Genomic DNA, 24,456 nt, shown 5'->3' on the forward strand with positions numbered 1-24,456 from the left:
CCACGTACAGTAATGGTATGGAATGCTAGTGACTACACAACACAATCACGTCTGGTTTGCAAGGTCGATAATCTCGACAACAGCCGTTCCATTTCAGGTTAGTGGCTTTGTCCAGTCTTCAACGTCTCTGCGACGTTGTCTCTCACGAATAAAATGCAAGACTGTATCTAGGTCGTGCAATCCAGACCTTATTCGGCACAGAGGATGTTCGGTTGTTGTCCTTGCTAGCTTGTTATCCAGCTCCCTCACCCACTGGAGAGATCTGGTCTTGGATTATGGGGAGAACTGACATACAACCACTCACCAACCACTGTAATTGGTGAACTCTGGCCTGACATGGAAGCATGATGTAGTGATGCACTTGCATTTATCACCCAGGCTCAGTTCAGATCGATACCTGTCTGGGATAGAGCGATTTTTGCCATAGGTGAGAGGTCTGGTATGAGATTTTACGTCCCTTATAGCCTCAAACCAAGTACATGTTTAATGATGACTTCTTCCTGCTGTAGTTTATATGTTACACGTTATATGTGTGTATGTCTGGGATCTCCTCCCAAACCCTGGACAGTTTCACCCAAAATTTGCAGACAGAAAACAGGCATCACAAGTATCAACACTGTAGGGTTTATAACTTCTTAATTCAGATAGGAGCAGAGTGGTGGGCGTAAGGGTGTCCTACATGACAGGCATATTTTTTAGAAACAATACCGGCGTGCCAAATGGACTTCTTTCACATAGCAGAATACATGTTAGGTGCAACAAATAGTCATCTGGACCGCAACATGTAGGCTGCTCTGCATGGCAGTTGCGTTGTGCTGGATGAGTATAGGCTGCTTATGGGCAGAGAGGGGGCGGAGAAGGAGACGAAGAGAGAGATAGCGAGAGTAAGGAGGAGGACACAAGAGGATAGGGGTGGGAGAATGAGGTGGGCAGAAAGAGGAAGGGAGAGGAGGACACACAGGGGGAGGACTGTTCAATGAATGTGTCAAATTCGTTTGCAGCAAAGCTTCAGGGAAAAGACAATGTACACAACAAATAAAATGTCCTTATTCACTACCGCTACTAATATTGGAATTTATTTGGTATGCACTGTAATTGCTAACCAGCAGCCTATGTGGCTGTTTGTGGAAGGCAGCGTTCCTACCAGTTGAAATGTTATTTTGTAGTTGTATGACGTGGTTATGATTAACTGTAAGCCAAGTAAATTGTTTATAAGAACTTTCACGTTTGTTAACAATGTGAATCTGCTCTGCATGCAGAACGTCGTAAAGGATAAACAGCAAGGCTTACCTTGGGCAATCCGTTTTTTGCGAAACAATGCACCATTGTCTGAAGCATTATCGAGACATTACATTATAACAGAAATCAAATTCAAATGGCTCTGAGCACTATGGGACTCAACTGCTGTGGTCATTAGTCCCCTAGAACTTAGAACTACTTAAACCTAACTAACCTAAGGACATCACACACATTCATGCCCGAGGCAGGATTCGAACCTGCGACCGTAGGAGTCGCACGGTTCCGGACAGCGCGCCTAGAACCGCGAGACCACCGCGGCCGGCTAACAGAAATGTATTCAAGAAAGTGGATCTCTATAACCGTATTCATTTAGTTTTGTTTACTTTCCCGTAAGACAGGAAGACGAATAGCACATATTAAATGTTGGAATACTCCCACAAGTGTATCTATAACTCTTAATAATACGGACAGCTGCAGCGGTTTCTCCCCATGCTGTCTACTTTGGAGTTTTCGAACGGCCTTAGCTCTCTTTTTCCATTTGTAGACCTTCGCATATGTGCGGGTTAGAAATTTCAAACACCTTTATTTGAATGTTGGAGAATGCGCTTTTTCCAACTTTAAACAGATCGCTTCTATCGACGGACCATAGACACCAGATGACGCAAATATAGTTTTTTGAAACCAGTCATGTCGTTGAATAAAAAATATTAATAGTCGCAGCGCTCCTTCTCGTACATCATAGAATACTTCGACTGTGGATGCCCTACATACTAAATGTTAAGTTCGTATTACAATCTTAGGGTAGGTATACCAGATGCGAGTGTAGTAAGCTGTCCGTTCCTTTACTTCCTGATGGAAAAGAATTGAACTAATGGACAGCCGGGCGGTTGAGGGACACGTAGGTTCATCTATTTAAGTTTTTCTAATTTTGTTATCGTTTTCTGTCTTCATTACCTCTCAACCTAAATTCATTAAATTTTCAATACTTGTAGTCTGTCGTGGTCATTAATTCTCTCTGACATAAGAAAAATCTCTACTACATTGTAATAAAACGTGAAAAAAATTATTAAAAATTAAAAAACGTAATTAGAATGTCAGAACGCGTTCTAAATACGGCTACTGAAACACACAGGTACGCTAATGGAAAGACCTCACTGGAGTGGTACTGGTACTATGTAAAAAGCTAAGCATCACCATTCGTCAACTGACAACTCCAGTGGTCAATTGGAAAAGCGCGTCTATGAATTACTTCGCCCACGATGTAGTTTTCTTCGGAAGAATATTCTCGTTAAAAGCAGGCAAAGGTTTAACAAATGTACATTACGGCTTTTTTTACAAGTATCGTGCATAGGGCAGAAGTTGGGAAGATTAACACACAAACTTTTGGTTAATATTTCCATCAACGGAATGTCTAGATCAGAGGGAGAGACAGAGAGAGAGAGAGAGAGAGAGAGAGAGAGAGAGAGAGAGAGAGAGAGGGAGGGAGAGAGAGAGACAGAGACAGAGAGAAAGCGAGAGGGGGGGGGCAAGGAGAAAGAGAAACAGAAATAAATGAACGCTGGCTGGCATAAAAAATCCGGAAGACGTCTGGGATGTGGGATTTGAAATATTGCTACCTATTTGTCTGCTAACTGACGGCCATAAAAGGGAAATTTAGTGTAATATCACAGTATACAACGCAAAGTGGGACACCATAATGTGTACAACAATTGTAGAAATGTTGCATACAAAGTTAGTGGGAAGTTACACGAAGTAAATAACTTCGCAGTTAACAACAGATGAGCTATACCTTCTCCTCTACAATGCACCTGTTGACAGCACATTCAGGCCTTGACGACTTTTTGCGGAAAAGTAAAATTTACTGAGTAACCAAGAGGAATAACAGTTTATATTCTAGCGACTATTAGCATAAATCTTTATGACTGGTGACACCTTCCTTAAATATAATTAATGGCTTTTATACGTATGGATAGCTGTTAGAAGCAGTTACTATTGCAGTAAACTCACTATATTCACTAACATTTCAATTGGTATCATGTTTTCTACATGTAGATTTATGCAGATTTACACATACAGAACGGCATCCTCTAACTCACCCAAGCATGCTAGTTAAGCTGCATGTATCACTAGAAAAGTTAAATAAAACTTTTTACATGGTCTTTTTCTGTTGCAGTTACGGATGCCTGATATACATGGCTACTCAAATCGCAGCTGGGATGAAGTATCTAGAATCTCACAATTTTGTTCACAGAGACCTGGCAGCAAGGTTCGTAGACTACTGTGATCAACATTTGAGCAAAATTCGCATGTGGAAACTGAATGACAGCGAATACATTTGCTATTAAGTTACTCCTCACTGCATATTCTGTTCCCTTAATTTCAGAAACTGCCTCGTCGGTCTGTCCTATCAAATAAAAATTTCTGACACAGCGATGTGTAGAAATATCTACGCCGGCGATTACTACAAGGTAGATGAATGGGCGCTACTGCCCATAAGATGGATGGCCTGGGAAAGTATTCTAATGGTAAGGGTAGATCAACTGCATTCGAATCTTACCCACAAAAAAAATGTTTCTAGCTCTCACATGAACGTATTGAATAGGATTTTTTCTATATTTTAACCAACCAATCAAATACTCTTACTGTCGACCATATACATTGAGCTTTCGGACGCCATTTTCAAATTCAGTGATCGGTAAACCTCATTATTCTAGTCAATAACAAACTCCACAGTCGCATATATGAGTCAAAAACTCAGAGAACAGTGGGAGAAATCTGTGATGTTTATTCTGCGTGTGTATAATTATAGGTTACTGACAGTGAACTGGAGAAATACTGTAAAACATCCATAATTTTGTGCTTTCTATTTGTAAATGGAGAAATTTATCTTTAAGTTTACTTCATCGAGACAGAAATACAACAGGTTTGCGGACATGTAATGTTATGAGGTCATTAAAACCCAAGGAAAATAAATTACTGTACTGCATATTAATAATTATGAAGAACAGATTCTGATATGGAGTTTACTGGATACATTAACAGCAAAGTTTAACCCTATAAGTTATTAGTGTTTGAGCATATCACCTATAACGTTACTCCTTTGCAGAAAATTTAGTTGACTGTATTCGTGTATACTAATGGAAATTAACCGGGCAATATTTCGTCTCCTTTAAGGTTACGTTTAGAAAAGAGTTCAACAGTTAATGCAGCAGGAGTCGAACGAGCAGAGTTATAGGAACCAGCAGGAGTATGATTCGTGGTCCTACAATTAAATACGGTCTGTAGCCTAATTAGGGAAAAGTAATTCTAAGTAAATATACTGAAAACTAATTACAGCAAGTGATGTATTAACTTCTAGAATTACAAATCTGTTGGGAAAGCCAAACACGAAAGCATCAGCATACATAACAAGTCCCTATATTACTATGAGTATTTTCACTTTATTATATAGGAAAGGAGCAGTGCTACTTCAACGTAAATAAATGCTTACAAGAGTGGTGGTATATGTAACAGAAAGTTTTCACGATCATTTTGATTGAAGTAAATGATTGTAGGTTAGTTGGTGACGTCAGGTCTCTGCCTCCAGATCTCATTGTTCCAGCCTGAAATCTATAACCAGTGATTTGAAGAAGACTTGGCTCGGAGGAAGACTGCAGCGGTAGACCTAAAATTTTGACAGTTGAAGAGAATACTGGTGTAACAAACTACTCAGAAACTTTCCAGGAGGGGAAAAATAGATTTATTAAAGTGCTCTCAGGCAACACGTGACTCTCTTTCATGTACCTCTCACAACGTCGTAGAAAGAATATTTGTCTATGAATTTTCGCTGCCGAATGGAGAATGAAAAATGTCCTTCAAAAATCATAGTTCTAGAAGTATTGGTTGTCTCTTGGTGATATAGAGTAATAATAAACATTAAAAAAGGAATTGTAATAAGTGTAATGATTTTTCAGGGAAAGTTTACTACAAAGAGCGACGTTTGGTCCTTTGCTGTTACGCTATGGGAAATACTAACATTTGCTAGGGAGCAGCCTTTTGAAGAGCTGTGTGACGACAAAGTAATAGAAAATGTGTCGCACATCTACCAAGACGATGGACAGCAGGTAATGTTCATAGTATTCCTACCGTATATCTATATATGTCATAGATATAGCTATTAATTGTAGCAAGTAACTCAAGGATATGCCTTCGTTAAACTGATATATTGTTTCAGATGTTCCTACCTCCGCCAAAGAATTGCCCTAAAGAAATATATGACCTGATGTGCGAGTGCTGGCAGAGGAATGAATCCAACAGACCAAACTTCCGAGAGATTCATCTGTTTCTACAACGGAAAAACCTTGGTTACGAACCGGAAATGAATTGAATTGTTAGCATCACAGACCAATTTTAGAGCTGGAGCTAATGAAATTATCAGTACGTGCCTAGAAGGGAGGGTAGTGTAATTTACTGCATATACCCTCTTTTTGACAGATTAAGCTTGATGTTTTACTGGAAGAACTGTGAAGATTCTGCTCAAACAATATGTGATAAAGCACTGGTGGAAGAATAAGTCGATAGACAGAGATAGTCATACCATATCATCCATTTTCTTTCGTTTCAAATGGTGTGTCAACACTTTATCATTAAAAACATAATTGTCAGTTCAGGGCTTAAAAGATATTCTATCCATGAAACAGAACAATCTCACATATCAGACGTTTATAAGAGAAATAGTTTTCAGGTGCAGCTGTTATAACAGAGAAGTGATGGTTGAGAGTACTACGTAGACTACTTTCGAGTTGGAATATTGCAGAAGTTTAGAAATGGTATTTTTGGATTTTGTGGATGACAATGAGTGTCAGAATTTTCGCAGTGGCGCTAGTAAATAATACTGGATGCCTCCATTAATGGGGGAAAATGCCAAGTTTCCTTAAACACTTAGACAATACTTGTGATGGAGTGATACACGTCTTCATTTTTTCTCTGGCAGATATTTAGCATCAGTAAAATTAGTAATGATTTTTTAAGTTTTAGCTAGCGATATTTTATAACAAGCTAATTTTGTACGAAATCATCTTTAAGCACAAGAATTTCATATCACTTCTTGTTTTTGCAGTTTTGTTTAAGTGAGAGTCCTAAGAAGACTATGACTGATATAAAATGTAAATCGTTCTTATGTTTCCACTTGCTACTGTCTCTTCCTTATTCCCTCATACTATTCGTAACAATCTTTGTGCCTTCCGTCTTAGAATGTGACAATACGGATTTTGCATGGTTTGTAACAGTGCTTGAATAATGGGTTTTAACTCCAGTGTATAGTCTGTTGAATATTCACTTGATTATATATTTCCTAGCCCATGTTATTTTTGTATGTCTGGAACGTTTGTTATTTCTAATTGTACAGCAAACGTATCTACTGGTGTAAAAAGTCGATGTAATTCATTTTGATAATTTTGGAACAGTAAACTTTGAACCATGTTGAAAGAAGCTTACGCCTGGCATTCCTCCAGTCTTCTACTGCCTTTCAGTGAATCTGAGTCAAATTCCGTTTGCTGAGCCTAGTATTGACGGCATAAATCATTAAATGATATGTTGAAATGTTGGTCTGCGTGATAAGGAACCATATCTTACTGCTTTGAGATCGCAAACAACCGCTTTATGTACTGTGTTACTTTTACAGCTTCATGCAAATCATGCACCTTTTAGAAAAGTTCCTGGCTAACAGTGAACTGTACTTAGACTATAATTTATCAACGAATTCATTTTTTCGTAGTTTGCCGACTAGAATAATGAAAACAATTCAAACAAGGAACTCAATATGTAATTATACATGGCGAAAAAAAATTCTATGGAAATATGTAACTGGCTGTTCAGCATGCTTACCTTAGGGCAGGCCATTCAGATTTTTCAGACTAACCCGACGTACATAATGCTGCTATTATAAAGCAGATTATTTTGTAAGTATTGTTTGGTGAAAGTGGCTATGGATAAACAAAATAGCACTATTGTGAGAAATCTATAAACGTCAAAAGACATTACAGCTAAAAACGCATAGAAGGTAGGATAAAAGAAACTGAACGGACGAAACAGTATTAATATTTCATAAAATTCAAGAAGCAACAATGAAACTAGCAGTATTAAATACCAGATAACATTTCGTAAATCAGATTGATACCCAGTTATGGTTAGGTGGAGGAGGAACGAACTACAGTATTTAGATGCAGCACCACAGGAAATAGCTAGATTGAAATAATGCAAATTATTTTATGAAACTGATAGTGACCAAAATTTTTAAGAAATCAGTGAAGGTAAACAATATTATACGTGTGAAGCAATGACGAACTGTATGAAACAAACGTAGCAGACTTAATGAAAGTATCAATCGTATATGAAAGAGCACTGACAAACATTATTACATATCAGGTAAAATTTAGTAAATTTTAATGTTAAAGAATGTTTACGGCATACAACAGCAACCAGCTACACTTTGGATTTGGCTCATTTTATTTAAGAAAGCACCGTTGCCGGCTCCAAAGTTATAAATTCATCAACAGACGGCTTGTATGCTTTTAGAACAAGTCATGGTAAGTTAATTTGGAGGTGTGTTGCCGTAGGATAAACATTTTTTTTAGGCAGAATCGCCATTTTAGTGACACGTACCATCGGTTTCGACTCACTTATCTTGGGTGAAAACACATAAAATAAAGTTATAAAGTAAATGAATGTCAGAGATGCTATGCCTTACATATAAGGCACAAACGTAAGGTATTCGAAGGAGAGGAGGCACATATTACTGACGAATTAGATTCAGACTGCTATTTTAGAATGAATATGGCATTTTGGAGGAAAACAAAACGTATCATTGACAGATTTACAACACTGGTAAAATAGGCTAACAAAATTATTTTTGAAATGGCAAAAAGACGTCTGCCATTAAATAGTGACGTAAACAGGAGAAAACAACTCTATTACATGTCTAGTGCCATAAATGTGAGTACAGTGAGTACAGAGGTGACATTCATTATCATTTGGTAAGTAACTCAATACGAAAACAGAAGTTTTATTTGGAGTTGAGTACGCTGACCTCAAAAAGACGACCAATAGCTGTGGAAATAGGTTATTCACAAAGGATCATCAGAATATGTCGAGAATATATAAAAAGCTAATCATGAAGTAAGAGATAGAATGAGGGAAAAAGAGAGGATGACAGATGGAACTGAAAGAAAAACAAGAAAGTGGTATGAGCATTTGTTGGAATGCCAGACCATCAGTAGTCAAAGAAACTTTGCACAGCAGACACTTCATAACAGTGTACACGTATCAGCAATTACAGATTATAATTACAAAGATACGGCGTAACAGGCACAGCAACAGTGCATCTAATGTGACGTTAGGGTTCAAAGTTATGTTAAGCTTCATCTTTGGTGTGTGAAAAACTGACGGTGTCTCATTATAGCAAATTCCAGTACACCTCAATAACGGCAAAGGGTTCAACCTAAACGAATGAATGCGTCGAAATCGATTGTAAAATCCATCTGGGGCAACTGGTTTAGTTCAGTGGCTCCCAAACCTTCTAAGAGCATAAAGCGAGATCGAAATCAAAATTAAATCAATACCCCCAAAAAAGGTTGCCACTTAAGTAAACGTTAGATATAAAATTAAAAATAACATTATTGTTTTTAAAGTGACGAATATTAATGACCGGTGAAGTGGTTAAAAACTCACGAGCTTTCAACCGAGTACCCTTCGATCATTGTCAAATTGTGTGTGGTTGCTGCTGCCGTCTTTATAGAGCCGTGCTACCTCCTCTGACATCCGTACCATAAATATACAGAAGTAACTTTCGTTCGAATTTTGTCCTACAAACAACACCTACAAAGTGTCTCTGTATCGATCAGTGGCGACCACACTAATCTTGCTGCGGTCCTGTTCAATCAAGCAGTGAGACAAGTCTCGGGAACGATCAGAACAACTCCCACACACTGGGTACGCGTTCGGAGCAACTTGGCACCTTCCCAGAGTAGACGTAAATCTCAGCTTCAAAAATGTTCTCATAACCCAGCATTACATATTGACGCCGGATCTGTCCAACTTACCAAAAAAATGGAATCAAAATTGTTAACAAATCCCCCACTGAGAACAGCAATGCAGCCTTGTAAACTACAGATTACCATTGGCGATCACAACGGAGATAGGAGTTCAGAATTTCTAACCACATGAAAGGTCGTACAATGAAGGTCGCTGGTTTCCACCAGAGTAGAAGAATATGTTTCACCCTGTACCGAATCCTGTTCACCCAGTGCAGAATCCTGTCCTCTGGACGGGGAATATGCAGTAAATTGCTGTTTCAGTGGAGAATGGACCAAAATCTTTCCAGTATAAAGTATAAAGCTAAAGAACAAACAATCTTACACATAGACTTTGAATGCCCAAATACTCGGTTGAAGGATCGCAGCAAGTAATCCCGATCTTATGCCTACATCATTGGATTGGCCGAGAACCAGTGTTTGAGATACATTTGTATTCCTATTTTAAATTTCTCTTTTTACCCATATCTTATCATGTTTGCATAACTTTTGTTCGTTATATGTTTTGTACCTGTTGTTGGAAAGGCTATGAGTAATGTTCATATGAAAACAAAATACACAGTTAAATGTATACCAGCTGGACGTCACTGGTGCTCTCTCCAGCTTAAAGGCGATGTTAAGATTACAAGAGCCTACACCCCGTTTAACCTTCCGTAGCCCTGGTACCAACCTGTGCTTTGCTGCAGACATCCTGTGTATTGGGGGTGTTGTCAGAAATTTTTATCTCAATCGCTTCTCTTACTGCCGCATCCCGAAAAATTTGGAAATTTGTGGTAAGGACTACGGGACCAAACTGCTTAGGCCATCGATACCTAGGCTCACACACATATTAATCTAACTTAACCTAGCTTACTCTTGGGACAACACACACATCCATGCCCGAGAGAGGACTCGAGCCTCCACCTGGGGGAGCCGCGCGAACTGTGACAAGACGCCTCAGACCGTGCGGATACCCCACGCTGCCCAAAAAAAAAAGCATTGGCTCATATAACAATAAATGTCCCACTGCTCGCAACTCGTTGCCGTTTTCCATAGCATGTTCCGTTACCGCTGAATTTTCGGGATACCGTAAGTGGACCCACCACTCGTGTTCCATGCGGCGCTGTCAATTGCGCCCAAAGTATGTCCGACATAAAACTGTTCTCACCCACGCGGTATTTTGTATGTTCCTGGTCTTCTTAGAACGACATCATCTTTCTCAGGTCTCAAAAATTTTGCTGGAGTCCTGGAGACTGAATCAATTTTATGCTTTCTTGGGAGCCATCTAACGTCTTCTGTTCCTGAACCACAGACCAATAAAAATGTTTTCTTCTCGGGAACGCACTGTTCTGCGGACCTTAAATGCATCGCACAAAATCCGTTTTAGGAGCCGAAAGAACCCATCCATTTACGAAAGGTATTCCAAGAAAACGGCTACAATAACCGACAAATTTCGTAAACCATTTCACTGACAACTCGTATGCAGAAGCCCTGCGGGAACAACGCAAGCAAGCCTGAGCTTTTGCCATTTGTAGCACAGCAACAGGAACGATTATCCGGTTGTTACAAGAGTTATAAAACCGACTGAATCTCCAGACATCGAGCAAAAAATTGACAACTCATGAGGCTTGTTAAAGATGATATAAATCTCAGAAACAGAGGAACATAGAAAATACCGTGTATTATTTCGGACTGACTGTGCCAGCTATTGAACAGTGTCGCGCGGAATACGAGTGGTAGTTCCGACTTCGGTATCCTCAGAATTTAGCGGGGAGGGAAATTGCTGTGGAAGGCGGACAACGAATTGCAACCGACGAGACATCTGTCATTAAATGGATAAATGGTTTTTCTGTATAGCGTAAAAAAAGTGACTGAGATAAAAATTTGTGACAACCTCCTCAATAAGGACGGCGGTCTGCAGTTAAGTAGGGTTTGGTACCCTGGCATCAGAAGCCTGAAACGGACGGGCCGGTCTTGCAGCCACAATATTGTCTTACATGGCGCAGGACTGAGAACCAGCGATAGAAAAGGAGGAAACACGGCTACATAAGGTTTGCAGCAGCCACTGTTCGACAGTCATCATTAGAAATTTCCAATGTGCACTCTTCCTAAAGCTTCTGGGTTTTACACAGTTTATCCATGATTAATTATTTCTCACTAGAAAAAAAGGAATTATTTTTATTTACCTACCTAAAACTGAGGTCGGAAGCAGACACGCCAAATGGATGCACTTCCCACACCTTCTAGGCCACGTTCGGATCAAATATATTAATCGCAAAATACAGTCCAGCACCCAGCCTCCCACACATTAATCACCAGCCCACTTATCATGCTGCATCGCTACATCCATATTCCACCTTCTCTGCACCCTCTAGCTTATCCATCCCCAGCCTCCTGAATTTCAACCAACTTCAAACGTGCAACAATGAAATCCGTCCCATTATATACCCCTCTTCGCAACCCTAGTCGCAACGTTCCATCATCCTTGCATTTTCGTCTCTCACCCTATCACCACATCCATGACGTGTAGTCGCTACCCGCTATTCCACAGTGTACCATGGTCACACTCGTCATTCTGTATTATTATGAATATGAATATTTTATGTACGACCAGGATCAACATGACACCTCATCGTGGTTAGCATTATTTGAGTCAATATATTTTAACCGCAATATAAAATCAATAAAACGTCGAGTTTCGTAAGTATTGTTCACCGACGTGTTTTCTTTAAAAATATATTTCTGTCATATGTTTCTTATTTATTTAAACATTTTTTATACATGTGTAACTTTGGGATCAAAAGCGGCTCTATCCGATGACAATCTGGCGCTTCATGTTTAACTGAAAAAACAACTAAAACAAACAAAAAACTACAACAGTCACAACTTGACAGTAGCCGAAGAGCACTCGGCCAAAATCTCTCGGGCAAATCGATAGAATTTTATCTGTATACACTCCTGGAAATGGAAAAAAGAACACATTGACACCGGTGTGTCAGACCCACCATACTTGCTCCGGACACTGCGAGAGGGCTGTACAAGCAATGATCACACGCACGGCACAGCGATCACACCAGGAACCGCGGTGTTGGCCGTCGAATGGCGCTAGCTGCGCAGCGTTTGTGCACCACCGCCGTCAGTGTCAGCCAGTTTGCCATGGCATACGGAGCTCCATCGCAGTCTTTAACACTGGTAGCATGCCGCGACAGCGTGGACGTGAACCGTATGTGCAGTTGACGGACTTTGAGCGAGGGCGTATAGTGGGCATGCGGGAGGCCGGGTGGATGTACCGCCGAATTGCTCAACACGTGGGGCGCGAGGTCTCTACAGTACATCGATGTTGTCGCCAGTGGTCGGCGAAAGGTGCACGTGCCCGTCGACATGGGACCGGACCGCAGCGACGCACAGATGCACGCCAAGACCGTAGGATCGTACGCAGTGCCGTAGGGGACTGCACCGCCACTTCCCAGCAAATTAGGGACACTGTTGCTCCTGGGGTATCGGCGAGGACCATTCGCAACCGTCTCCATGAAGCTGGTCTACGGTCCCGCACACCGTTAGGCCGTCTTCCGCTCACGCCCCGACATCGTGCAGCCCGCCTCCAGTGGTGTCGCGACAGGCGTGAATGGAGGGACGAATGGAGACGTGTCGTCTTCAGCGATGAGAGTCGCTTCTGCCTTGGTGCCAATGATTGTCGTATGGGTGTTTGGCGCTGTGCAGGTGAGCGCCACAATCAGGACTGCATACGACCGAGGCACACACGGCCAACACCCAGCATCATGGTATGGGGAGCGATCTCCTACACTGGCCGTACACCTCTGGTGATCGTCGAGGGGACACTGAATAGTGCACGGTACATCCAAAGCGTCATCGAACCCATCGTTCTACCATTCCTAGACCGGCAACGGAACTTGCTGTTCCAACAGGACAATGCACGTCCGCATGTATCCTGTGCCACCCAACGTGCTCTAGAAGGTGTAAGTCAACTACCCTGGCCAGCAAGATCTCGGATCTGTCCCCCATTGAGCATGTTTGGGACGAACGCTGGTCCAACTGAGGCGCCACGTGGAAATGGCATGGCAAGCCGTTCCACAGGACTACATCCAGCATCTCTACGATCGTCTCCATGGGAGAATAGCAGCCTGCATTTCTGCGAAAGGTGGATATACACTGTACTAGTGCCGACACTGTACATGATCTGTTGCCTGTGTCTATGTGCCTGTGGTTCTGTCAGTGTGATCATGTGATGTATCTGACCCCAGGAATGTGTCAATAAAGTTTCCCCTTCCTGGGACAATGAATTCACGGTGTTCTTATTTCAATTTCCAGGAGTGTATATTTCCGCGGAACTATGCGTTCGTCCATAATCCTCACATGAATAAAATCTTTTTGGTTATTAGGCAACGTCATTTTCAAAGTAAAACCACAAATGAAACTGATGTTTCGACCTTCATTGCAGCGGGTCTTTTGAACTTGTTTCAAAGGATCGCCATGTCCATATACCCTCCTATTTCTATCGTCACGTGACAACCGAAGACAGTTTCCTGGCCGTCACTGGGCCGTTCAGAGTCAACATGCCTCTGGAGGGGTGACTGTGTCGTAGGCAGTTAATGCCTGAGCTACTTTACCGGACAGCTTGAATGCCGTAGCAAATCGACGTCTAATGCCTAAGGGCAGCGATTTCCTGCAGCAAGATGTCGACAGCGCAAGGCGGCGTGTTTACGTTGATGTATGCCGGTGCCGTGGAGCTGCTGATTGGCGAATCCTGTGTTATTCGCTTACCTTAGGCGAAAGCTGTCAGAAGCTTTTGCAGGCAAAGAGCGGGCGTACGATCAAAGATCTGTATTGGTTCTCCAAAGATTCCATAATGCGTTTAAGAACACCAGTGTGACTATGGAGACGTCTGTGTATGCGAAACCGAGACCGATAAGCATTCGTGTCGGAGACTGAACGCCACGTAGGCGGCAATAACCGAACACTATCTAGGCTGTGGCTGACACATATGTTTTCAACATAACCGCCTGCTTTCCCGGGATCCTTGGAACCAGCAACCGAATGTAAGGGAAGTCTTTAGAATAAACTCCTCAACAGCACGAGAAGAATGGATGGGTAAAAGCTGGCGACCGCCTGGCTGCCAGCCAGTTCAACAGGCGTGTACTCTTCGGCCTGTAGCTCATCAAGACCAGGATATGTCAATCTAAACAAACGGCTATAAGAGATCCGACGTGCGTTACTGAAATCTTCCTTCAGGAAAATACTGTCCTTGAGTTGGAAATGCTGTTTTACTACTGGCAGTTAGTTAAAGTATCACAAGAAGCAGTTTTCTGCATGGTCACCTCTCCTTAGTCGTCTTTATTTTGAATAGTCCAAGGACACTCAGGAAAGTGACTTCGTTTGTCATGTGATAACTGAGGTATTACGGTACGTACGGAAATATGTCCCCATGTATCAGCAGTTTCGTTACTCTGAATGAGATCGCCGCAAAGACGGTCGAAAAGTCCGTTTAAATTGTCGATATTGTTTCAAAATGACGCGTTCTACTGCCCAAAGTAATTTTATTTAAATTTCCGCTGTATTTAATTATATAGTCTGCCGAAATAGTGATAGTAAAGATTATTTTTTTTAATATAGCTTACAATTGTCAATAAATAACAGTCTGTACCCTGTGCCGCTGGAGTTAAGCATCCCCAGTTTGGGTACCACAGGTTTAGTTGCACTTGACATTTCAGCTCATATGGATAGCAGTATTGATTCAGTGGAGACAGTGAATGGAAGGAGGTAGCACCCCGCAACAAGGAGGTAGTCCTTCATGCAGTGTGATCGAGGTATGGGTTGATGATAAGATTTACATTTAACGTCCCGTCGACATTGTGGGCGTACTTTCGTCCTCAGTGTAGGTTCAGCGACTGAAAGCTTCAACAAATGCGGATCAGCTGCGTCTGGACGATGTCTTCGTTGGATTGGACTGGTGGCGTGCGTGCCTCCGGAGTGCGGAAATCACGATCACCTCAGAAGCTATCATTGTGACCAATGCTTTAGCTAGCATTATCAAGCGTCATAGCAACCGATATTCAAGCGTTAAGGTTTGTGGTGCCACTGGATACGGCAAGCAGTCCTGACTGTGGCGTAAGAAAACAGCAGTTCTTTCTAATGAAACTAAGGTAAAGAAAGTAAGAGAGCATTATACTTACTAATACGTCACAAAAAATGCATAAATTGTATGCAAAATATTTTGATGCCATGTTTACAGAGGAAAAACGTCTAGGCGCTACAGTCTGGAACCGAGCGACCGCTACGGTCGCAGGTTCGAATCCTGCCTCGGGCATGGATGTGTGTGATGTCTTTAGGTTAGTTAGGTTTAATTAGTTCTAAGTTCTAGGCGACTGATGACCTCAGAAGTTAAGTCGCATAGTGCTATGAGTCATTTGAGCCAAAAACTTCTAGAATAGTTACAAATAACTGCTGTATTTCGATAAAACTGATAACAAGTTAACTTCTCTGCAGAACTATTAGAGGACACGCAACGTACTTTTTTTGTCCATAAAATATCGCAGTGTACAAAACAACTAAAAATAGTTGTTATTTACTTTTAGCCAAACATGTTGTCACATAGTACAAAAATAGTACATCATCCTGCACTGAAATTTTAACAGCGTCATGAGAAAAACTAGTTATGTATCTTCAGATAACCAAGGAAATGATATTAAAGTTTAAGTCTGTGGAGCTATTACTATGAGAGCAACAGAAAGGACAGCATAGTCGCCTTTATTTATTTTAGTTTTTACTTTAGATATCTGAGGAAATGACATCGAGCGAAACAAATGGGCTTAGAAGTTAACCCGGCGGACCTCCTACAGTGAAATACAATGATAACAGATACAAGGGGTAAGTAGGTTAATGTCATGAAACTTCATTTCTTAACCCACAACAATACAAAGAAATTGATGTAAATAATCCAAGACGTGACGATTATCACAAAGCCAAAAATTGTGTGCCAAAATAATAATGAAAATATCTATGTATATTCAGTGGTAGTGTAACAATGAGGCTACCAGTGGTGTTAAAGGTGTGACTTGGGTGGTACTGAAACCTGCAGTAAAATGGAAGTAAACAGTATGTTTGTAACAAGGTTCTGATTATGCGTACTGTTTACATCATGACACTAGTACTATAATAATGCTGTCCTGTCTCATACAAAACACTCCAATTCCCAGTACATTTATATTATATGGCTCAGAGTCTCCACATACCTTCTTTAACGTGGTGTGAGATCACAATACGTGCTGGAAAATATAAATAGTCCGACATATTTCGTCTATGTCACTGGTTTTGTTGTTTGTTTTACATCTTTCATTTCTAACTCCTGAGAGCAGGACGGGCTGTTGTGGAACGTTATGAGCGAGGTAATTGGGAATATTTTAGAGGGGAGTTTTAGTTCCAACATTCTTCAAATAACATCCGAAAACCTTGATTGGACTGGGTGACTGAACTATTCCACTAATCCTCGGCCAAATTTAAATTATGTGGCTTTTTAACATCTTCCATTCCCCACTGCCTACGACAGGGTGGTCTGCTATAGAACAAAGACTTGTCTTCAGGCAAGTAACAAATATCCCTATGAGCTGAGAGTAGGATAGGTGGATTTCCTGTTGGGATAATTTGGGATATCGTTTTGATCGAGGAACTATACAGGAAGAAGTGCTTTGTTCCACACATCTTTGCTACCTCTTACAGAAGACTTGCATTGCAGTGCAAGTTACCGAGGTTAGAGACAGAAATAATAAGTAACATTTGATAGAGCTGTTATCGAGATTTCGATGTTGGCCCGAAAGTATCGATCACATGAATGAGTCTCTGATGTCGCTTAGAGTGGCGAAAACAACAGTGACTCAGCTCTGTGGTGCAGTGGAAATAGATGCGACTAACTGCTCAAGATGTGGCACAAATACTTGGGTACGTGATTCCAGATATGCAATAATTTACTTGGATGTGTTGTGTTACAGAAACAGATGCCAGGCTGAAAACCTAAGCATTAAAAACCTAACTTATAAATACATTCTCATCTGAGAATACCACCATACCATAGATCAACCACCGCCAACACTTGCACAGCGTAGACATTGAAGGTGGAACCCCAAGAATCAGAAAAAATGAACGCTACTCAAAGAGCTCAAAGGACTGGCTTCACGGAATCCATATTCCATTATTCACTACACGGTTGTCACCTGTCCTAGGTTATATTCATCGCGAATCTCTTACGCAACGAATAGTCTCACCGGAATGGAGAATGCTCCTATTATCTACTTCATCTGAAAGTCCTTCTGTTGAAGAGTCGTAGATCTATTTTAACGCACAAATTATAACATTGATCAGTTAAGGCTTGAAGTGTGGATAACTGATATATCAGTCTGTGGTTTGACTGTTGTCATAGGGCTCGACGGATGTGTCTGTCCGTTGTTTACTGTTTTTTGCAGCTAATTAGTGGAGCTTCAGCCCGGCAAGTGTAAAATGTTTGTCATTAATATTCCTTCCTCAAGTTGATACCTCTCGTCTTTTAAGACTATGTATTCTTGGGCAGTTATAACGTTTTTCATTGTTTATGCCACTACGGACACAAATTACGACAGTCTGTACTGAAGAGGAGGTAACTTCTCCAACTGTTGGATCTTACTCGGAGAGGGTAATTGTATTTACTATATTTACGCTAGTCCCTATTTGGTTAACTGCCAGTAGTAAATGCCATATGGCCTATCGGCCTCGTGCAGATATTTCACACGGGCGTAACTTTGGCAACTTCTGTGTCCCTGAGCGAACGACACCTGGCGTATCCAGACAGTGACCCATCCATGTGCAGACACGGCCCGACGTCACGTAACTTCGATGATCGGCCGAGAACCTGAGTTTCCAATGCTGCAAGGCCGTTGGTGTTTGACAAACTAACGAGCAAGAATGCCGATGTCGTCGCACAATTCAGTAGATCACAAAGGAGTTCCCTGACTTTCAAGGTAAATGAAAAACTTAATGAAGGCCAACCGAAGTGAGCGTACAGTAACAATCGGACGATGATGAAACAGAAATAACGGAGGATGCCGTGATGGAAAGTACGTTCAGTGACTACGCATTTCAAGAAGCAAATTCAAAGAATGGCATCGTGCAAAAACCAAGGGGCATGGATTGGAACAAGAATAATGAAGGCGCGTATAGGAGCGATTTCCAGTTGCAAAGCCAACAAATGACCAGAAACAGATTGAAAAAATATTAACAGTGGATTTTTCGGATTTCTTGACCGTTACATGCTTCAACAATATGTTATTTGTTTAAAAAGCCGTGGCAGTAAAAAATAAAAATAAGAACAAGGGTGGAGTTCATGATTAGTCTCGAGGTACAGTAGGCTCGAACCCCTAACTCCAACACCAAAAGTACCTCTCCTTATAACCAGGCAATTTCAACATCTTTAGCACACTGCAGGAGAGACCTACAAGGAAGTTTAAGTATCCACAAGAAGAGGCCACCAGAAGACGACATTTCATTCTTGTAGAGAATGTGAACGTCCTCTCTGCACAGCACCATGTTTTCAAATATTAACAATGTGAAAATAAAATTTCATTCTCTTCCCTAATACTTTACTTTCTATCCTCAACCACTTTATTTTTGATACGTAAACTAAAACCAACAATAGAGTCTTTAATGAGTGAGCAAGGAACATAGAGCATCAGAGCCATCCAGCGCTAGGGGAAAATAACTGCTATGACTGAGGACCGAACACAAAATGTACCTACTTAGTGCATTAATCCAAAGGACCTACTCGTTTGAATAAACTTTGCTTCACTGATATACGAGTTTTTTTTAAACGGGAGCTGCAGATGACTTTAGCTCGATTAAAATTACTTCACAGTTGACGTCTGACACTTGCGCCTATAGTGTTGCAGCAACCGGTTATAGGAAACACACAAGCACGAGGTGTCGCTTCACAAATGCTGTTCATGTATAACGCGGAGAAATGTTGAAATCGGCCGCCATGATATACAACTGTTGGGAATGGGAGTTGCTCCGTCGAAAGATGATTTTAAATGACCAATGGCTGAACTACAGCATTTTGTAGCCCCGAATTTAAATCCATGCCCTAATCTAACCAGAACCTCGTGATATGCAATGTATACGGAAAAAAAAATCGGTCAACAATTGGCGGCAGAACTGCACTCCCGATTGCTTTGTTCACTGTGATCAAAGCTAACCTCTGCAAGCAAACACAAGAAAAAAATAAAGTTCACTTTCTACATTCAAAGCAAACTGTAATTTCTCGCTATCGTTTGTTACCTGAAGGTATCCTCACATTGGCTACACAAGCTGCCGCATCACCAACCGATGAACAGTACTCATTGACACTTGTCTGCAGTTTACATGGGACACATACAATTTCCAAACGGAAAAAAGAATGGTAGGAAGAAAAATAAGAGCGAATACACGTCAATGCGATGACGAAAATGACGCGTCGAAGTATTTGAATTGAAAAAAAAGTCAACTGAATGAATAAAACTAATAATAAGTCTTTTGATTAGATTCAGAAATAAAAAACTTCACGGAATTTGACGAGATTCGAACCCCAGATCTCCAAAATAACAGAAATAGAAGCGCAAGCCCCTTTTTTGTCCCCTGTTCCTTAGTCATTGTTCTTATCATTATGTCTCGGCGTAGGTCATAGGACTACCCTAGAAGTTCATCGCTGAATACTTCACCCACCGCTTTTTTATTGCACAGGCTGGTCAGCCCTCTGCCCGAATAGCCTGACCACTTGTACCGACGTCCCCAGTGCCATGCCACCATACGGGGAAAGATCGTTGTATTTATAACTCTGGTGACCCTGTTGCAATGATGAATCTCAGTCTTCAGAAATTTGGCTTCGCGCAGTGTCATGCGAAGCTTATCAAATGTAGTTCCATCTCTGACTATAACCGTATACAGGGTGTATCATAATTAATGGCGTAAACGCTTACAGATGAAAGTACACGATAATAACATCAAAAAGTCTCAGTAAACATAGGATCGAAAATGTATACGTAAGACCTACGAGCAATTTCTTATCTTCGATACTGTGAAACAATTCTCTTCATTGCTGAATTGCTTTCCATATTTTGGAAAGTGATAGTGTGGACCAAGACAAGGAAATAAGGTCCAGTAAATATGTGCTCTCAAATGCATTCCTTAAGAGCTATGAACACTTGTTCATTTTTGCTACTTTTAAACACATCTCTTCTAATGAACAAGTGCTCGTAACTTTTAAGGTCAATAGAACTTGAGAGGTGACAATGAACACCCGCACACAACTCCTGACAAAAGATGACGAAGAACCAGAGGAGAAAAAAACCTAAAGCACTTTTTTGAAAACGGCGAGTGTGCAGGATTGAACCCTGGTCGGGTCTCTGGTGATTAGTAAATTTTCATTCGTAGCTAATACCTGAATTACACACACAGTATCCTCACTTTCCTTCTAACTATTCATCTCCTGCCGGTGACTTCGGCATGTGTACCTCAACATTTTTTAATGCAGTTGATTCACTCTAACCTGATGAGAAGAATCCTGCCACTAAACAGTGCACAGTGACTCTGTCTCTGTCTCTCGGTCTGTCTCTCTCTCTCTCTCTCTCTCTCTCTCTCTGCACTACCTCACTATTCATGACAGATCCCACTACCGTTACACCATTTTCTGCTGTTCTTGATATTAAAGTATATTCATATCATCATAAATCCTTATCTTCATTCCGTTTCATATCACTTCTTCTAGATTCCCTACCATATTCCGCGATCCGGCTCATACCACGTAACCCCTTCTTCATGGCAGTCAATTCCCAGTGATTTGAGTGGGAGACTGATGTGGAATCTTTTGCCGGTGAAGAAACCATCTTTACACATTTTCAGTTAAAGTCACATGCCATTGAATACATAACATTTGTCTATAACACAGTGATTTCCATTGAGCAGAGCATATCACCTACAAAATGACCAAGCCCTTCATGCACTGTTGATTTTTTTAAACTATGGATCAGATTTACAGAAGCTCGACAGTCCTAAAATAGATCATGCATGACTCGTACGTCCTATTAGTCTGGCGCCTACATCATGAAAGACATGGCATTCGTTTCTTTATCTTCCCTCGGATATTTAACCGTCCATCACTAACTCCATTGTACAAACGTTAAGTCATGATGTTTTATAATATTTTCTGCTAACTATGCTCTTCTTTGAAGTCTACTTCTTGCTTTACCACTAATAAACTGATTTCCTTTCCATCTCTCGATTTATCTTATCTTTAGCATTTCACCGCAACATAGCATATTAAATGATCTCCTGCAACGATTTCTAATCCAATATTTCTCTACAGATATAACCGGGATTTTTTTTTTTTGAGTCTGCAATCTTCTGGACGGTTTGAAGTGGCCCGTCACGAATAACTTTCCTGTGCCGAGCTCTTCATCTCAGAGTAGCACTTGCAACCTTCGTCCCCAATTATTTGCAGGATACTTTCCAGTCTCTGTCTTCCTCTACAGTTTTTGCCTTCTACAGGTCCATAAGTACAATGGAAGTCATTTCCTGACATCTTAACAGGTGTCCTACTTTCCTGCCTCTTCTCCTTGTCTGTGATATTCTATATACTATACGTACATTCTCAGAAATTACTTTGTCAAATAATGGCCTATGTTTGATACTAGTAGATTTTTCTTGGCCAGAAATGCTCGTTTTGCAAGTACTAGACTACTTTTGATGTTTTCTTTGTGCCGTCCGTGATAAGTTATTTTGTTGCCTACGTTGTAGGATTCCGTAACTTCACCTACTTCGTGACCATCAGTTCTAATGTTAAATTTCTCGCGGTTTTCATTTCTGCTACTTCGCGCTACTTTCATCTTTCTTTGATACTCTCCATCCATATTCTGTAATAATTAGCCTTTTCAGTCGATTCAGCAGATCACGTAATTTAACCTCACGTTTAGTCAGGATAGCAATGTCTTCAGGGAATCGGATCATTGATATCCTTTCACCTTGAATTTTACTCCCGCTAATGAAACTTAATTTTATTTCTCTCGTTGTTTCCTCAATGTACAGATTGAACATCCCTGTCTTACGCCCTATACATCAGAGTCCTTCGTTTTTTGTTGTCCACTCTTATGATTCCGTCTTGGGTCTTGTACATGTTGCGTATAACTCGTCTCTCCCTACAGCTTACCCCTATTTTTCTCAGAATTTGGAACATCTTCTGCCATTGGACATTGTCGAGCGCATGTTCCAGGATGACAAGTCCTACGAAACTGTCATGATTTCTCTTTAGTCTTGCTTCCATCATCAACCGCAACGTCAAAATTGCGTCTCTGGCGCATTCATCTTTCCAAAAGCCAAACTGATAGTCATCTAAGATATCCTTAATTTTGTTTTTCATTTTTCTTTATATTATTCTTGTCAGCAACTTGGATGCATGAGCTATTAAAGTGACTGCGCAATAATTCTCACTCCTGCAGTCTTCGGAATTCTGTGGATGATATTTTCCAAAAGTCATAGTGTACGTAGCCATACCTACACGTGCTACACACCAACCTCAATATTCGCTTAATTTCTGATTCAAATATTGGATCCCCTAACCTAAATCGACTCCTGTTTCTTCTTTTATCACATCAGACAAATCTTTCCCCTCACAGAACCCTCAGTGTAATCTTTACACGTATTCTCTCCCTTCTCTGCATTTAACGTGGGATTTCCGTTGCACTCTTAATGTTATTAACCTTGTTTTAATTTAACCGAAGGTCGTTTTCACTTTTCTACACTCTGAGTCAGTCCTTTCGACTAACCAGCACTTCACCTTTATTTCATTCCTCTGCGACTTCTTTATCTGTATGTCTGAATTTCCCTGAATAATTTTTGCGCATCCTTCTTTCATAGATCAACTGAGGTATTTCTTCTGTTGCCCAAGGTTTCTTCGTAGTTACCTTCTTTGTCCCTCTGCTTTTCTTTCCAACTTGTGTGATTGCCCTTATTAGAGGTATCCATTCCTCTTCAACTGTACTGCCTACTGCGTAATTCATTGTTGCTGTGTCTATAGCCTTAGAGATCTTCAAGCGCATATCGTCATTCCTTAGTACTTCCGTATCCCACTTCTTTGCGTTTTTACTGCATTGTGATATGACTTTATATTTGCTCTTAGGTACGCCTTACAATCAAATATCTAATTTCGTAATCTCTGCCTGACAATGATGTAATCTAACTTAAATCGTTCCATACCACCCGGCACTTTACAAATATTCTTCCTCATTTTGTGATTCTCGTACAGTGTATTCGCTATTACTAGGTGAAATTTGTTACAGAACTCAATTACTCTTTCTCTTCTCTTGTTTCTTGTCCCAAGCCAATACTCTCCTGTAATCTTTTCTTCTACTCCATCCACTACAACTGCATTCCAGTCTCCCATAACATTTACATTGTAGAGTCTCTTTTTATTTATTTCTTGTTATTCTTATTATTTGTCAGGCATGGAGAGCTGGCCTACATGGGTTCTTCCCTTGGCTCAGAGAATGAGGTACAGTAAAACATCCCTTACTGCAAGAGTTATTAATTGAAAAACATTTCCTTGACAACAGTGCATTCATCGGACTTCAACTGGTTTACTTTACTCGCTTGGTTCAGTGCTTCCGTAGCAACACGGCGTAGTGGCCTCGGTGCTGGCGGCGGCGGGAGATGTTAAAGTAGACTGCAAGGAATGCCCCAGAAACAGCAGCTGACGACGGCCGCACGTGGCGAGCGCTGCTTATGCGGCAAGACTGTGTGCCGGCGAGTGTACTGGCTTGCAATTCCGGGCTGCTGGCCGGCCACTGCGATGACGAAGTTGCCCCGTGCTAGGAGCGAACCCGTGTTCTCAGATTCGGCGGCTCTGGGCGGCGTCCATTGAACTGGAGTTCTTCCCAATTCACGGGTGACTTCACTGGTTCGTCCGCATCCCTTCGTCCGAACCAGTCACCCGGGTTATTCACTATACGTCTCCCTCCGTTGCTATAGGTGAGACTCCCACTTTAATGACTTGACTCGGAACGAAGACTCGACTTCTGTGACTTACTGGTGAAGGGACGACATTTTCTTCTTTCTTCGTAAGTCGTGGTACCTAGACGCTTCTATCAGGTTCGATGCTGTC

At 41.1% G+C, this 24,456-nt stretch overlaps 1 protein-coding gene across 2 annotated transcripts in view; it reads left to right on the forward strand.

Annotated features, from left to right (window-relative positions):
* The window catches only part of LOC126275269 (discoidin domain-containing receptor 2-like), a 741,207-nt gene extending 734,499 nt beyond the window's left edge, over positions 1-6,708 (forward strand). For both annotated transcript variants that reach the window (XM_049977182.1, XM_049977183.1), the window contains exons 16-19: positions 3,413-3,505; positions 3,623-3,764; positions 5,193-5,342; positions 5,453-6,708. In XM_049977182.1, coding sequence (XP_049833139.1) covers positions 3,413-3,505; positions 3,623-3,764; positions 5,193-5,342; positions 5,453-5,605 — 538 coding nt within the window. In that variant the 3' untranslated portion in view covers positions 5,606-6,708. The remainder of the gene's footprint in view (positions 1-3,412; positions 3,506-3,622; positions 3,765-5,192; positions 5,343-5,452) is intronic.
* Positions 6,709-24,456: the final 17,748 nt, after the last annotated feature.

Source organism: Schistocerca gregaria, chromosome 1 (genome assembly GCF_023897955.1).
Source record: "Schistocerca gregaria isolate iqSchGreg1 chromosome 1, iqSchGreg1.2, whole genome shotgun sequence".
Taxonomy (NCBI): Eukaryota; Metazoa; Arthropoda; class Insecta; order Orthoptera; family Acrididae; genus Schistocerca; species Schistocerca gregaria.